Source organism: Nesoenas mayeri (assembly GCF_963082525.1).
Source record: "Nesoenas mayeri genome assembly, chromosome: 3".
Taxonomy (NCBI): Eukaryota; Metazoa; Chordata; class Aves; order Columbiformes; family Columbidae; genus Nesoenas; species Nesoenas mayeri.
The window spans coordinates 30130949-30148828 of record NC_137544.1 but is presented as its reverse complement, the minus strand read 5'-3'; the positions used below and the strand labels follow the sequence as shown (position 1 = coordinate 30148828).

At 38.5% G+C, this 17880-nt stretch overlaps 1 protein-coding gene across 1 annotated transcript in view; it reads right to left on the bottom strand.

Annotated features, from left to right (window-relative positions):
• ADGRB3 (adhesion G protein-coupled receptor B3) overlaps positions 1-17332 on the bottom strand; it is a gene marked incomplete at its 5' end in the record, with an annotated part of 442349 nt that extends 425017 nt beyond the window's left edge. The window contains one exon of the mRNA XM_080341055.1: positions 16579-17332. Within this exon, the coding sequence (XP_080197181.1) occupies positions 16579-17332 (754 nt within the window). The remainder of the gene's footprint in view (positions 1-16578) is intronic.
• Between the last annotated feature and the right edge of the window lie 548 nt (positions 17333-17880).

Below are 17880 nucleotides of genomic sequence, written 5' to 3'. Positions count from 1 at the left end.
ATGTTCTAAAAGATTCAAGTCTCTAACCTCACTTACCAATGATTTCCAGAGGTTTCCTGGTTCTAACTTTACAATTATTTTCTATCCATTCAGAGCAGAATCTAAAATAATGTAAAGTTTGTATGTTTACAAACATTTTTTCTAGAGAAATATATAATGACTGCTACAACAGCACTTTGTTAATTTATTTTATTGGTGTCAAAATGGTTGAGGGTAGCCTCAGAAACCAGAATCCTGTTGTTCTCATAAACTTCCCAGACTTGCTGGTGGAGGCATAAATTGCCTTTTGAAAGCTGTATATCAAATATTTCCACAAAAATATAGGAAATAATCTAATGCACATATAAAGGAATAAGGAAGATGCCATCTATGCAAATTTGGTAAAAAAAAAAAAAAATCAGAAAATACTGTTTAACATCATTAGGAAATTTGTTTAAACATTATAACTGCATATTTCTTAGTGAGATGGCATCGATTTTTTTTCCAGATTATCATGGCTTTGTACATCAACAAAGCTGAACTGAACACAAAATCCTAGTACTATAAAACTATGTTGTTTGGTTTTTCTTATCATGCACCTAATGAGTGGTGGGCACAAAAATGAAACTTCTTGAAAAATCAAATCTGTGATCAAAGACTGTAGGAGATACCTGTTTGGACAAGACATTTATGTATGATATCTGGCCAGAGTTCAAAATTCATGCTCCTCAATGTTCATCTGACAGAACTAGGACAAATTCAGCTGCGGTAAATGTGCCGGACACAGGATGACTAAAAAGAAAGGGGGCAATCTATAGCATTTTCTTGAATACAAACCAAACAAAAATTTAAATAATGCTGTGATTGGTCATTAAAGCTATTCCATGATACAAATGAAGATTAACTGAATAAAGACAGCTCAAAGAGCAAGAGTGCTCCCAGCACCATTGCCACACCGAAGAACATAGATCTAACGCTGCAATGAAAAGGTCATCGATCCATCTGTTTCTTTGGCAGCCTACACGGATTACTCTGTCCTAACAGTATTTAACATTCCATAATCCTCAAACCAAACAGAGACAATCCCATAAAAAATCCAGGGGACAATCTAAAGCATTTCTATGCTATTGCAGACAAAATGGGCTAGACAGAACACAATCATTATTCTGTGGTAAAAAGCACTAATTTCAACAGTCTCTGATAAGCTAGGTCCTCCAAATGAAAGTGTAAATGATTTATGAAAACACTGGACTCAGCTGTCTATATGTAGACAATTATTTCCATTTCTCTGAACTTACAGTGTGGTTTATAATAAATAATTTAAACAAGAAAATGTACAACATACATTGAACTATTCATTTTAATAATTTCATTTGTTACACATTTGTACTCCTAAATGAAAGTATTTCAACATAGTTTATAATTCATGTGATTTCTAAGACTTCTTATGTAGTTTAGATTAAGGTATTGTCATGTTTGAGTAGACTTCGGTGCATTACATGTGGCAGATCCATTACAAATTTAGTAATCATTTGCAACAGTGAAACCACTGCAATAAGGAAAATAAAATCTTGATTAAATAACACTTGTACCTTTGCCTTTCTTACACTAATGAGCAAGTAACTTGTAACTGTGCTTTTCTATGAATAGAAAAAAGAATGTTTGCTATAAATAAAATCTAAGGATTTCACTGAGAATTTAATTTTTAAGAGTGCATGTGACTAAGTGTAGCTCTTTCTAGTAGTTTTTCTTTTCATACTGACAAGAACCCAGAACCAGAGAAGAAGAAAACCTCCCTGTCTCACCTTCTCCCCTTCACTCCTACTGACGTCAATGGAAATTAAACACCAACCTGAGTAAAGCTTCACAAGCAACATCATGAAAATCATCAAGGTTATGGTAAACAGATTAACTTACAATATTTGTACATGGTCTAGATACCTGCTTTGGTGTCCAAAATAAGACTCTGCAGACCTGGGAACTTTCAAGCAAGTGGTGCGGATGTCCTGCTGAAGTGCCTACGTGGGGACAGCCCTGTTCCTGATGGGTCTAAATAAAGGCTTGCAGGATTGTACAATGTACTTGTACAATGAGCCTGTTTGGGAATGTAGGTGACCACGTAAGTCTGCTGTGCACAAGAAAAATGCATCTAACCAAACCTCTATGCATTCTGGGGCAATGCTTTATATCTCAGAGAGTACTGTACTGAACCCAAAGAATTTTTGCTCACTTTTATTCAAAAACACTAGCTATGGAACAGGATAGAATATGCACTTTCACATATAAATATGCCACTTAAAGTAAATATCTCTTAAGGAGGAGGAGATCCAAATTCATGATCACCCTTAGCCTGAGGAAACTTAGGCCCATATTTTGTCTTTCCTGGGATACTGCCCTCACTAGTATGCAAAGGGCTCACTTTAAGTGTCGGCACATTCTGATATTCCTGTGAAACTACAGCACTGCAAGAAATAAGAAAGCAAGACTGACTTTGCTGGAGAGGGTCCAGTGTAGGGCAAGGAAGATGATTAAGGGAGTGGAGCACCTCCCTTATGAAGAAAGGCTGAGGGAGCTGGGTCTCTTTAGTTTGGAGGAGACTGAGGGGTGAACTTATTAATGTTTATAAATATATAAAGGGTCAGTTCCATGAGGATGGAGCCAGGCTCTTCTCGGTGGCAAACAATGATAGGACAAGGAGTAATGGAATCAAGCTGGAACACAAGAGGTTCCACTTAAATTTGAGAAAAAAACTTCTTCTCAGTAAGGGTGACAGAAGACTGGAACAGGCTGCCCAGGGAGGTTGTGGAGTCTCCTTCTCTGGAGACATTCAAAACCCGCCTGGACATGTTCCTGTGCGACCTCACCTAGGCGTTCCTGCTCCAGCAGGGGAATTGGACTAGATGATCTTTTGAGGTCCCTTCCAATCCCAAACATACTGTGATACTGTGATAGAAGCAACTCAGAGGAAACCCGTCTGTACTGGTGTTTGAAGCGCTCCCTGACTGAGGGATGACAAGGCTCTGGGCAACGTACACCTTTAATTCCTATCCTAGCATAACCCACTGAAATCTGGTTGCCTACCTATTCTCTACCAGCACAGCAGTAATAGGACTTGCAGAAATGAATGGGTTATGACAATATCCTGCCTTTTATGAGTGAGAACTTCTTTGTGCATAAAACCAATAGAGAAAACCACTGGAAGCTAATGGCACAGAGCAAAGGGAGGAAAGAAACAGATTTGAAGATAATTCATAACACAGACGAATCATGTGCAAAGTAGACCATAAAGCTGGGAATACTGGACTCCTCACAGACTTTTGATTTCAGTCAGTTGTGTGACTGGAGTGATGAGGAAACAAACCCAGGGAATTAAATACAGGGATTCTATTTCTTTGTCCAACCCTGTGCATTTCTTGGGCTAGCTGGAATATAAAGACTGGTTTTTTTCTTTTGTTTTGATTGACTTTTTTATTTTTCATTTTTAATTCCTACAAAGCTTCTGTGTTTGTTTGCTTCACCTATTTTATGCCCCAGAAGGGATAAACTGTAAGCTTAGAGTACTAATAAGACCAGAGTTCTGTGAATGTACAAGCTTCTGGGAAATCTGAGGGTTTAGTTGAATGAGTAATGTAAAGAGGTAAGAACCTAGAGACAAGACAAAGCACAGGGAGACCAAGGGAACACACACCAAAAAAAAAAAAAAAAAGGCAAAAAACATGCTTAGAGCCAGTATAATATCAAGGGAAGCTTAAGTATGTATAAATCTTGTGTTTATGAGCTGCAAACCAAGAAGCCTGCTCAGTATTTAGCTGTGAGCTCTATCAGGGCAATGTGACAATTTCTAACAGAGAGCTACAAGTTACAAATACCAAATATGCTGAAATGGACTTTGTGGCCTGAGGATCTGTCTTATGAGAGAAACAGCGTGTGATCATCATTCAAGTTAGCATGCACATAATGTATTCTCTGATCAACACAGCACTTTGTGTCTTCGCCAATGCATCACTACTACCATGAGCAATGTGTGTCTGCCAAAGGAACAAAGGAGAATACTGGGGGTCTTTTTGCCTGCATGCCAAAGGGATTCCTGTCCTGAAATGGCAGGATTCCTGACTATATCACAGTACCACACACCATCTTGGTGTCATATCATAATGGCACCTTTTGCTAGAGGAGATTTAGCATCTCTAGCATTTTTTCCTCAAGAAATCTCTAGTGTAACCTACATCTAGTTTTATTTACTTCTGTATTTTCAATTAGTCCATATAACATACACAGATACTCTCTACATTTTCTTCTTTTTTCAGCTGATTTAGAATCCAATTTTCTCCCTGTGTAAAGGTCTGCATAGGCTTCTCTTCAGAACACCACAGTGATTCTCATTAATTTGCCAAAAAATCACTGTTAAGTAACAGTATTCACCCTTAAAATGTAAAAAGACCATAAGTAGTCACAAAACGCAAGCTCAAAACTGGTAATGATAACTGAGCCGTGAGCAAAGACTGAATGGACAAGACTTTTAAATCCTTGGTTTGTATCAGATGTAACGAAGATCCACGTTAGCAAGGCTACACAACTTCAAACATTCTATGCTGCTGAAAAAAGAACTTGTACTTTTTGAGGTATTTCTTAGCCAGAAAAAAATATCAACCAGATCATTGAAAAGATTCACATTGATTTTCATGCAAAATAATGTTGAAAGTCTAAGCTCTTCCATACCCAACCATTGGAAGTGGTCAAACAGGCCTCAGAAATGTAAAAGATCCTTTGACACTATGCTACAGCATTATCGTAAGATATTCAATCAGAATTTCAAAAAATGGCAGTTACCAACTTCTGAAATCTAATAATTGCAGGACAGTGTTTTGATATATCACCAAAACCTCCTGCATGCTTACTTCTGCAGTTATTACTTTGTTACATCTAAGTAAATTTTAAATGCTGTTGTTAACATGATGTTTTTTGTCATTTTTTTTTATAACCTTTACTATGTATACTGACATCCCTCAGAGTCATATATTTTTCCACAACTCATAATACAATAAATATTATCTTCCAATACTTAATAATTTAATGCCTTCTTCTTAGAAGAAACTACCTGACAGTGGCCGTCATCTTAAATGACTGTCAACTTTGTGTTCAAACACATATCATACATTTAAAATGTTTAGTGAAGGGAAAAAATTAGAGTTTAATTACAACCCCGAATTTACAGAAAAACAAGAACTAAAGAACATCTATTCCTATAGTAGGTGCGTCAGTCACAGCCAAACATCAGCCAATGCCCCTAAAGCAATTCCTGGTTTTATCCAGATCGGTCTACTGTGATAACATTTGTCAAATATAAATCAATAAGGTGACACTACTTTTTCTTTCATCTAACAAAAGAAAAAATGTGCAGGCTTTAGAATGGTGAAATTTTGTAACAAATTCCATGGCAGATCATGGACACATTCAACAGAAAAGAAAAAAAAAAAAAAAAAAGTAAAATTATGGCCATTCTTGATGATTAATTCTGAATGGTTTTAGTGTAGCCCTGTATCCCAATAAATATAGTACCGCCATTGCCATTAAAAAGCCTTGGGACCTGTCTGAACTTGTCCTGTTCTTCCTGGAGCTCTGTTTTACTTGTTTAATAACCAAGTAGCTATTGCCTGACCTGTTTAATTTATTTATTTATTTTTTTAGCTTTGTAGAACCATATTCCTTTTCTAGATGGTAGCAACAGTTATTTTGTACAGAATGATGCACATATCAGCACAACTATGCAATGCAGAAGAGCACAGTCATTGCAATGAGAGAATGGTGGGAGAGCAGAGGTGTCCAAAGGGGAGACAAGGGATGCAGTACAGGGGAGTACAGGTCTGGCAGGGTTAGTGGGGGCAGAGGACGGCACTGGGGATCCCTGAGCTAATGAACAATACATTGATGATGAGATAAAGCAGTGCAGACCTGAGAACTGCACAAAATTGTGTTCTAGAGTAACGAAAAGAACAAAGAATATTTATCCAACTTCTGTAAGACAGTCTATATATAGTAAAATAATAATTTATTATTAAAATTTACCAACAGTTATTTGATATTAGTTTAGTATTATTGTTCTAATTAATTTAATAATATTTAGAAAAAATCATTTTAATAATAAAATAATGGTTTCCTGTTCTAATATTGATTAGTTATATTTAAGGTTCCCACATGTTCAATTGAGGGTATTTACTGGCAAACCTGCTTTTAATTAAATCCCACTTACATGAATAATCCTGTTGATTCAATGAGATTAATTATGTACCAATGAACACAAAAGTGAGAATTTAGTCATGTCTGAAAAATACTTAGGTGCTACATTCTGGCACGCTTGGGTTCCCCTTGTCTTAGAAATTCTTTTATTGTAAAGTTACTGTACGTGTTACGTTAGCAAACTAAAATCTGGTTTTTGCAATACTTCAGATTTCACATGGACAAAAATCCATTATCCAAAACCTTAAAAGCATGGAATGGGAGATAAATGTAAGAGTCCTTCATTCCCTTCATATCTTTCATCTGCAAAACAGCCAATAAAATCACACTTTCACTTCAAGCACCAGAAAATATCTGAAGACAATATGGATTTGATCTTCATCAGAACTGTGGGGGAAAAAAAACCTTTCAGGTTTAGCAGTGATGGCATAATCTATATATTTTAAGTACCTGTATGATACTGATTACTGAGCAACCTATAAACTTTGATGCATTTATCTTCATAATACCACCAGAAAGCAAGGCTGTAGTATTATGACAATGCTGCAGGGAAATGAGGTGATGCACAGAAGCCGTATTTACAAAAGAAATTAAATAAATGTGCATGCCTCACCATCACCTCCCTATTTGCCAGTAGGGTCGAATTCAAAAGGTGATCTTCGATCAATTGCTTAACCAAGGTTTGCACAAACCACAGCCAGAGATGGCATCCTCCTTTTATTAATATAATCTTCTGTGTATATATTGCCAACGTGGATCTCAATGCCCAGTAACCAACTGCAGCAGCTGGAGCAATCAGGACTCAGTGGCTCTGCTTCTCTGAAGGTTCTGTCTGATCAAGGAATAGGAATATTCTCTATTTTTCCCAAATTTGAAGCTTCCCTAATTTTTGTGGATAAATTAAAAATTCAGTGGGCTAAAGAGAATGGATATGTAATAACTGGAACATTCATTTACAAGAGAGAAAAATGTCGGTTCCAGGCCTTGTTCCGATTAAGTATACGATTCTACTAAGTATATGATTCTATGACTGTATTACATTCTCCCCTGACAATAACTATCAAACTTCTTATCTGATCATAATTTTGTCAAGGGGTGAGACTCGTATCTACTGCATTTATGAACCCAAATAATAGCAGAATTAGCTGAAGCCCTAAGGCCCTATACATAACTCGCACAACTTTATCAGGTGTTGGAATTGGCTAATATCACAGCCTTGGCACCCTCCTCCCTTCCAAGGACAGTGAACCTTCATGATATTCTCTGCATTGTTAGTGACTTCCTAGACATTTGGTGCAGACAGGACCAGCTGGACTAGGTTCTGTACTCACATTACACCTGCAGTGCTGAACATTTTTCCTCCTCTCCTTTGTCAGTATGAAGCCCATCTATCAACATTCAAACCTACCAGTATGGAGCATCTGTATGTGTGCCAATCACTGCAGATACCAGCCAATGCCACAGAACAAACAAAACACTCCCAAGGATAAAAACATGACTTGTCATAGTTTGAGCTGAAGTGCTCAGCTCTGCAGACAATTGAAATCTTCTGTGTATACAGTACAGAATGGACTGCAAATAATATATTCATAGGATAGAAAAGCAAACCCTGTGTAAGAAAAAGTGAACCATCTAGGATTCAAATAAATATTCCACATGAAATCTCCAGACTTAAGATTTTCCAAAACCCTTCTGGGAAAAAGTGTTCTCGAATGAAGCATGTACAATATTATTCCTCATAACCAATAAATAGCATGAATTCAGTTCCCTGATTTTTTAGTCTGTCATTGAAGCCTTTTCTAGCTGCACTACCGGAATGAGCTCCAAGGGCTTCACAGACTCATCTCCGAGCACTCTGTGCACACTTTCACAGAAATCTGCACCACTCTTTAATGGTCTGTAGAAAACCCTGGATAAGCATGTATCCTGGACTCTATGTTGAAGGATCCACCAGTAATGCTGTAACCAAACCTGGTATAGCAGCCTAGAAAGACAATATGATGTAATTGGCTGAAAACAGATGCAAAAGAGCAGGCAAGGGTAACGTGTATTGACTACTTTTTGATAGACTTTTTTTTTTTTTCTGAACTAATCTAAACCTGGCTGAACCATCACCACTGTCCTCTCCAGCTCTTTCTTGTGCCACTTTTTGGTACTGATGGAGGCTTACCTGGGCCATCACAGCACACTCACCCAACATCAAGATCACATAGCTAAAAAAACCCAAGGTTAATAGTTTTCTGCTTAGCTGGTGTACTGACATAACTCAGCAAAGGGAAAAGAGTAAAGCCAGAGCCATCTCAGCAGCTGCACAGCCTCAGATTCTCACAAGCAACTTGTAATAAACATACATCAGTTGATGACACCAGTTAACAAATTCTCACTTAACATAAGGTATTTCTAATGCAAGTTAGAAGTGGTGAGGTTGGAAGTCCTGTTAATCATTTTCCACAGCTAAGAGTCAGAGAATTGCTTTTTTGATCCTTCCTCTCCCATCACCCTTCAGAGAAGCTGTTCAATAGCACACAACTATCAGCTATGGTTGAAAGTTATAAATCATGCTATAAACAAACACTGCCTCTGCATGACGAGGAATGAGCTAGCAGTACATGAACAAAAGGAATCCAAGTCAGCTCCCAAAGTGTTTTACATCTCCTGAAGAAGAAAAGAGTGCAAATTAGTGAAAATTGGCCAAAAGGAGACAATACATGGTTCTCCCCATTGTCACTGATTTTCTATCAGGCTACGGAAGAATGGATGGTGTGCAAAGTTTATATTTTTGTTGTGTTTTTGCCATTTCAAGGAGATGTAAGTAAAATTTGAACTGAATAACTGAAAATAACTTGCTTCCAAATTTCAGTTGCAGATTTTCAGCACCAAAGAAATACTAATTTGAGTGTGTCATATGCTTTGTTTCCCCTTCAGATAATTGAAAATTGAAATTGAAAATTGAAAAAAAGAAGCTGAAGTAAAGCACATAAAGAGATAGCCTAACCAGCTAAAAGAGGAAGAAAAGCAGTAAGTGGTTACAAAATTGCTTTTTTTTAAGTGTATCTGCTTCAGTCTACCAAATGTCAAGGATGGTTTCAAAAGTAAAACTACAGAGAAAAAAAATTAAGAAGTTTGAAAGAATAGAATTAATACAAATTATCAACTAATTTGCATTTGTTACAAGAAACACATGCTATAACTGTTTCACATCTCTTTTGTGGGCTCTAATCTAATCTTCATTTAGACGAAATTATACTGATAGCATGGGGAATTTGCCTTGAGTAAGGACAACAATTTGGCCTTTGCAGAGTAAAGTAACAACACTGGTCTCATACGGTTATTATGGATTGTTTTTATTAACTCTGATAGTGGGTAGTCCATCAGAAGGTGTCAGCAATTGGACAAAAACTGTATGTATAACTTCTCTAAAAGACTAACAAAACTGAAAATGACTTTCAAAAATCTGGATGTCTTCCTCTTGAGATTTAACTAGCATCAGAAAGGTCTCTAACTCTGAAATATTCATAACTCAGTGATGCATAATTTGTAAATTTGTACTTTTTATCATGTACAACTTTCTCTATTCTAAAGAGCATTTTATATTTCTTGTTAACAGTGAATGCAAATAATGCTCAATGGAATTCTGTAGTGACCTTTGTTTTATTACAATTACTGCATATTTATAAATGAACAGCTAAACTTCAATTTGAGAACTACAACAACTTTGAGTTGGAATCCTTTGATAAAACACAACTGAATAAACTTAATAAAACTAATTCCCTAAGAAGAGAAAAAGAAAAGTCTCCTCTGAAAATTCCTCTGTGTATACCAACAGACAAAGCAGATTCTTCCATGCTTTTTCAAATAGACAACTAAACAAAACAGCAATATGGAAAGATTTGAACAGAAGATGATAGAGTGCTTTAGAAAGAGCACAGGAGAACATATTAAATGCAACAGCTCATATAACTACTGCATTATATAAATGTATAAAATATAAATACATAGATATAAAACACTGCATAAGAAATGCAGTACCTGCATTATGTCATAATATAATTCCATGTAATATCACTGAAATCTTATAACTGAAATCTTACTATGTAAACAGAAACACCATTAACTTGCATTAATGGCTGTTACACACCTGAACACTTCCACATTTGTCAAAAGCATAAGCAAATCAGAGGACAACGTCTAAAATGTAGCAAGCATATTGTACTCTGCCCACTCAGACAAAGTGTGATAGAAGTATTTGAAATTATGAGGCACAGCTTACTGGTATGAGAAAGGCAAATACAGAGTGTGTGGCTAGTCTGAAATATTTGATGGTCCAGGACTCAATACTACTGAGCACTTGTTCACTGGAGCCAGCAGCAAGAAAGTCAGAATTCTGTTCCTAATTTGGGTATTCTTTGACTTCACTCCAAACGCTTAATTTCTTTATATACCTTTCCCATTCTGGATCATTGGTTCCTATTTATGTCCTGTGCTTTTTACAGTGAGGGTCTCTAGGAGCATTTGTCCCCAGCTGAGAGCAAGTCTCCACATTGTCTAATGTACAATAATGCATGTAAATGGAGGTGTAACTCAAGCAAAAATGGTTGTCTGAGGAACCAAAATACTGGTTTTGGTTATAACACAGCTTCCAACATACTATTTCATCAATGTTTTAAGCAAGCAATGAGCTCATGAAAAACTGATAGTCAGATCCTATACGCTACATTCGTGATCTCGCTGAAGGCAGGGCAAACTCTTCACTACAGTAGGTTGACCTTTTCCACAAGATAAGTAATATACAATTTTGTTAGTATAAGAAGTGCTGAACAAAATACTGATAGAATCCATGATACCAAAGAAATCAACAATTAGACATATATATGTGAAAACAAGTATATTTACTAATAAAGCACTTAAATAACTGGAAGCAAAGCCATTTATATAGGCTTTTCCTACCATAAAGGAAATTGTCTCTGTATTTTCCTTTCTTGAAAGTATCAGAAAACTCACTTATGGATTGACCCAAATCTCAGCAAATTCAATACACATATGTGAAGTGCTGATTGCTCTTGCACGCAAACTTCTAAACTTTACATCAAAAGAAGTTGTTTCATAGTTTACTGAAGTAAAACAGATGGAAATGATCAATACAGCACAAACTGAAGTGCAATCATTAGTGATAATAGCATATAATCCTTGAAAACAAAGACAGGGTTTATTGATTAAAAGATATTTTGATCATTAATGCTTTTTGTACAGTGCAATGCTTAAAAAAAAAAATCTGAAATCAAACTTGCATGGCTCTGATAATGCATCCCATGATGAGTGGTCCACAGTGACACAAATATGTACTAAGAATATAGATGTTTAGGGTAATTGTTTTATTTTAGCAAAATAAGTCAAAAAGGGCATTATATGAAGTGCACTGAAATCCACAGGAGATTTTGAAACATTTCCTTCAGTTTGGATCCAGATCCATACAGAAGAAATACAATGTCTCTAGCTGATTTTATGAATGTTTCCATGATGATTTTGGCCATGAACATTTTAGGAGGAACAATATTAATGCCAAAAAAAGAAAAAATTCTTCACATTCTAGATTTTCACGGAGATCAAACTGCTCACAAAATTGTGATAACAAACTGCTCATAACCACATTATTTGAGTATGTCAGTTTTAAGTTTTTAAACAATATTTTATAAGTCATCGTGAAAAAATTTTTCATGCAAAATTAGAAAGCCTGTTCATTGTTACTGCTCACCTTCCTTTCTCCCCTTGAAATAATGGATAAAAGAACCACTGCAAGCAGCAAGTTATAAAAAATATTAAGAATATTCCAAGTCTGTTATTGTAGTCATTCAATAATCTGGACAACAGATTCCTTTTGGAATGTTTTTGAATTCTGAAATGTTGCTTTAGTCTCAAAGAGTTGTTGCTCACTAAATATCCCTATAGAAATATAAGGTTGTTAGACTCCATTTCATAATTTTTGATCTTCCTAGGCAGATCCTGCACTGATTCAAGTTTAAATCCTCTGATGGAGCCATGCTATGACATGCTATTACTGCCTATGACTTTCTGACTAGGCATGTCCAGACTACTCAGCCAGATAGTCACCTCTGAGTATGTGATTAATATTATAAATTAATCTTAAATGTGTACAACAGCACTTGAGCATTGATGGAACAACATATCAATAGATGCATATGTGCCACGAAAGCTTCACAAAACTATCTGCATTATTCAACAATGTGTCATAAACTATTATTTTAAAGAGACATCTTATAGTAAATCCCTTGTTAAGATATTCCTGTTGTTTTCAGACCTGAAATCATTAAAAAAAATAAAAAAAATAAAAAAAAATAAAAATAATCAGTTTCTGAATATTGAGATGCTGGTGCTCAGCTGTTAGAATTTTGACAAAGTAGACCAATGCTACGTTTCTAGCATATTAAAAAATCCCTACTAAAATTATCTTAGACTATCTGAACAAGATATATAAGATGAAGCCTGAAACTCCAAATATCAAGATATAATTAACGTATATATCCCTTCCCTTCTTCTCTTCTGTTGGATAAGAGGATGAAATAATTACTTTCATTGTTTTATGAATGTCTCCATCAGATATGTCAGTAAAACACAGGAGAAAATTCTCTCTTAGTTTCTGTCTAAGTAACTATTATAAAAACGCATAACAATATTATGGCTTTGTGATGGTCACAATAAGAAAGGACATTTTTGCATTCTTTTTGCCGTAATTCATAAAATTGAATGGACTGACTACATGCAAAAGCTTTACAGGCCCACTAAAATTGGAACTGAGCCCTGTCTTATTGACAGAAGCTTCATGAGATAGTTCAGTCACAGCACTGAGGATCAAGAGGACAAATTCCCCTGACTCCTTAAATTCAGGCCCCTGCCAGTGTGTTCATTCAGATCTCTTTGCTAGTGCTTTGATCCAGGCTAAGCACCTCAAATATAAGGCTATGGAAAAGGATCAAGATTCAATGAAACTGAGTCTTAGTGAAAAAGTGGTGATTTTCAATATTGCTTTAATGAGCAACACCAAAGATGATATGTCTAGAAAAGAAATACTGATTAAACTACATATTTCAAAACCATTTTATTAAAAAAATAATAGTTACAGCTTCCTTTTTTGACCTAGTTCATTTTATTGCGCAACTCTCTTCAGCACTTCTAGAAACACAATCATCCATTGTATACTTGTCACATCTTTTGTAAAAGGCAACACTTCTTTAAAAAGGAAAAATACTGAATTTCATCCATTTTCCTAGGCCATTTATCATATTCAAAATTGTAAAAATCCTCATAGGCTAAAGAAAAAGAAACAGCAGGCTTTTATCTAAATACTCTCTATTTACATTATGAATCTAAAATGTGACTGGAACCAGTTTTTGGAAAAGATTTTGTACTTCATAGAGTCAAGCTTGATGAAAGCAAATCTGAAGAACGGGAGGGTATGCATAATCATGTAAAAAGCTGTCATGTCTTTGCAATTCCTTTCCAAAAGTCATTGCTAGGCAGTACCAAACCCCAAAGTAATACAGAAATTCATAAAACACAATCCTACCAAGTCCAGAGCACTCTCACAGTGATAGACAACTGCCATTCCCCTTAAAACTCAACTTACACCAATAAAACTGTACTTTCAGTTGCCACTACGAACTCTAACAGCAAGAAACAATACTCTTAGTTATTGGTCAATCTTATTTTTGCTGCCTATGCTAACTTGAACCAGATTGCCTGTGAAAACTAAATTTGCATTTCTTGCTTAAATGTTTGCTGACACAAGAGATGAATTGCATTATGTTTGTGGCAGGAATATTCTACATTCTGATCCCTCAGTAAAGCCTCCAACTGAGCCACAAACCAGCTTTATACAGAAAATAGACTCAATACACCTCTCTCAGATTTTTAGCCTTCTGAATAAAAGAGAAAAAATCCTTTAAACAGTGAGTAGAATAAAAAGAGCATACTACTGAGAAGTACCGTGAGGCTTCATTTGCTAACTGATCATAACTTTCAGCAGCAGTCTGATGAACAATTTCCAATTGCATTAAAGTAACTAAAACACTGAAATGATTGCATTATAGTTAAAATTGTCAGTGACACCAAAGAAACCCCAAAACCCCTAAGTGCAGTGAAAAACAAGTGAAGGAAACCATGGACCTACCAAAAAAAAAAAAAAAAAAAAAGCCACCCCCTCTAATAATGCTGTTTATCAAGCTAATATCCAGGAACACAAGTAGGGGCAAGAATTAAAATATGTCTGAAATTGGAAGCAAAATATGACGGAAACGTGTTTCAAAACGTAAGGAAAAAAAAAGTGCTTGCCCTAATTCCTTCATCCTTTCCACCAGCCATATTTCATAAATAGGTGCTTCTTTAACTGGGAGACACACTTTCCCTTAGAATTCAGCGGATTTTTAGGAGCGGTACGAAGGGCCCTCGGCGACCTGTGCGTCGCCTGTGCTGGCACTCCTCACCCCAGCATCGAGGTGGTAGCTCAGGATGGGAATCAGGGCGCGGGGCGGGGCGCGGGGGGGAACGCGCCTTTCTCCCGCCGTGGGAGTGACCCCGCAGTGCGGGGGCCGCGGGGACAAGCGCCGCCCGCCCTCTCCGCTGGGACACTAAACGCGGGGCAGCCGCTATACCACGGCTGCGTCCTCTACGCGCCCCTGGGTCTGCGCACTTTAGGTTTTCTGAGGGGTTCCGTGACACACACGATGAAGGGGGTGCAAGCAGTGCGTCCCACTTAACTTCGACAGCACGCTTACGCGCGGTGTGAGCCCCTACGCACCCGCGCAGCGCCCGGGACTCCCGCTCGGTTCTGCCCGCTGCACCCCAGGCTCCGCGACCGGGGCTGCCTCCGTTTCCCAGGGCACTAATTAGGTCTAAACGATGTCAAACACCATCTCTGCCGCTGCACAGGTTTCTCTGGGAGTTTTTTAGACAAGACGATCTTCCCCGTCATTTAAGACCATTCCGTTTCCTGGGCTCTGAGCTGTTGGGTGCTGGGAGAGGCGCTGACCTGCAGGACACCCAAAGTGTCCCTCATCCCTCCCCACCCCCCCAGTCCTGCCTGTGGCTGCTGGCACCGCGTCAGCTGGAGCAAGTTCAGCTTTTCTTCTCCCACAGCACTGGGGCTTGGCTGCCCTTAAAGAAAATCCTTTCCTAACAACGTGTCAATGTTACATTCCTCCACAAAGCAACTTCTATTAGGGGGGCTGGGAGCTTGGCGCTGCCTCACCACAGACTGGGAGCTTTGTGGCTATGCAGAAAACAAGGAGAGAAGGGACATTTCCTGCATTAAAATGCAATAACCCTGGGCTTGATGATTTATCCCTTGCCGCAGGGGCACATCCCCCGCTTCCCTCGTTCCTGCATGGCTGCTCTGAAGGACCCCATCATCCAGAGATTGCAGCCAGAGCCCCCATCTATGTTCAGCCTACGCTTTCTCTGCCACTCACCCCTCCAACGTGCTTCCCAAAATCACCCCCAACCTCCTCAGAATTTCAGGAGGTAAAAGCAGGAGGGATGAACCAGAGAGGCTAGGGAGATGCTGCCACTCTAACTGCTGGACCCCTGGCTTCCCACCCTTTCACAAGTCCCCTTTGCCAGCAGGGACACAAAGCAGCTGCTGGGACTATTACATCAACCTCCTCTCCTGACTAACATTGCTAGGAGATTCAGAGCCTTCATCTCCTGGAGCTAAGGCTGTCTGGAGAAGAGAAGCAAGCAGCAGTCCGCACACAGCCCCTTCGTGGAGCTCCAGGCAGGTCAAAACAGCATGCCCTGACTCCGCACAGTGCCTCGCATCTTTAGGCATCACACAGAGAGGGTTCCCCCCAGAGAACTGCATTGGCTTTTGGTTTGTTTTAAGGTTGCAGAGGTCTGGCCCAGCTGTGGGACCAGGTGTCCTGACCATGGTAAATCTGGTATTTTAGTCAGCTTACCCGCATGCCTTTGGAAACATTTTCCTTGCAAAGTCAAGGGGGTCAAGATTTTGTAGTCAGGTGGTTGCAGTAAAGAGGTGTTGAGGGGGAGATGGCTTCCTGGCTCACCACCTGTGGGCATTACTGTAAGTGGGGGCTGAAAACACATGGATTCTACTTATGGGGAGTTTCAACAGTGCTCAGCAGAACTATATGCTGAAGGTCAGGCCAGTTTAGAAATTAAAACGCAGCCTTCCTTGCCCTGAGAGAGTGTGCATCTTGCCCAGCCCTTTCGCCTTGTCTAGAGGCAAGCTGGAGTGGAAAGCAAGTCAAATGAATCTGAGTATCAAGGAGCACCAGCAGCAGGACTTACATACTGGTGTGGGATTCAGCTCCCTCTCCAAGAAGCACCTACCTTCTTTCGGTGGCCGTTTGGCTTCTCTGCTGAGGTTGCAGACCTGGGTGGTTTGCAGCTCCTGGGTCAGGCAGCCCTCCGTCTGCTCGTTGAGGGGCAGCACCACATTATTGAGCAACACCAGGGACTGGTCGTCTATTCCCCATTCTCCCAAATGCTGAGGGCAGGTGCATTTTGTATACATGATCCCACAAGACTCGGTTCTCCCGTTCTCGGATTTCAAGCAGCTCTCCAACCAAGTGCATAACACATGGCACCCAAACTGGCTTGGGCTCACCTTGTTCAACACCAAAAACTCAAAGAAGGATTTTTGGTCTTCTTCTTTTTTGTGTAATCCTGGTAAATCGATAGGATAGACGCGGCGTATCTGAATAAAATTCTTATCATACTGCAGAAATACAAAAGCATTCTTGGAATCGCAGAGCTGCATTATAGAATGGTTATTTTTTAAAAGATCCTTTATTTTTTCGTGGGAAAAATGATCAAACTGATAAGCCAAAAGGGAAAAGTTGGAGCAGCTGAAGTCCTTTTTGGAAAATTTCAGGTAAATACTATATTTGGTCGGATCTGGATTTTCCAGCGTCCAAGTGCAGTTTGTGAAGTTTTTAGGAAACATTTCACTTACAGAATATGATCCATAAATGACCCCCTTCACCAGCGTGGAACACCAGAAGTCTTGGGCAGCATTAAATCCAAACATAACCAGTAGATAGGTGGAAAATATATAAATCAGCAAATTACGAACAGCCTTCATCCTATGTCATTTGGCCTGCAGGAGATGAAATGAAATAAAAATGCAAGTAGAATTCTTCACGCATTGAAAACCAAACTCCTTCCAATATTCGAGCCAGCTGTTTTCAAGCTTGCAGTTAGAGCCCCTTTCAGAAAGAAGGGCAGGTAATTTTTATTTTATAACGCAAGGGACGGGTTTGCTGCTGTGTGCACAGCGCCATCACGTGGCCTTGGCAACAGCCAAGTCTCCTACAGTCAAATTAAAAACCAACATCTATTAGATTATTAATAGGAATGTCCTCTCCTGTCTAAGATGTAGTCATCATGGCGTGGACTAGAACTGCTCAGCTTAGGTAAAAACCTAGACACCTTACCCGGCAGACTAGGAAAAGGACAATTCATTTATTAATTTGTTTTAAAAGTGAATAAGTAGTCTGCTATAGTCATATATGTGCATATACAATATGCACATGCAGAATTTCTCTAGAATAGGACAAGAAAGCCAGTAGCATCTGCTGTTACATATTATTTTTCTATTAAGTCTGAGAAGTAACTGTGAAGAATTACAGC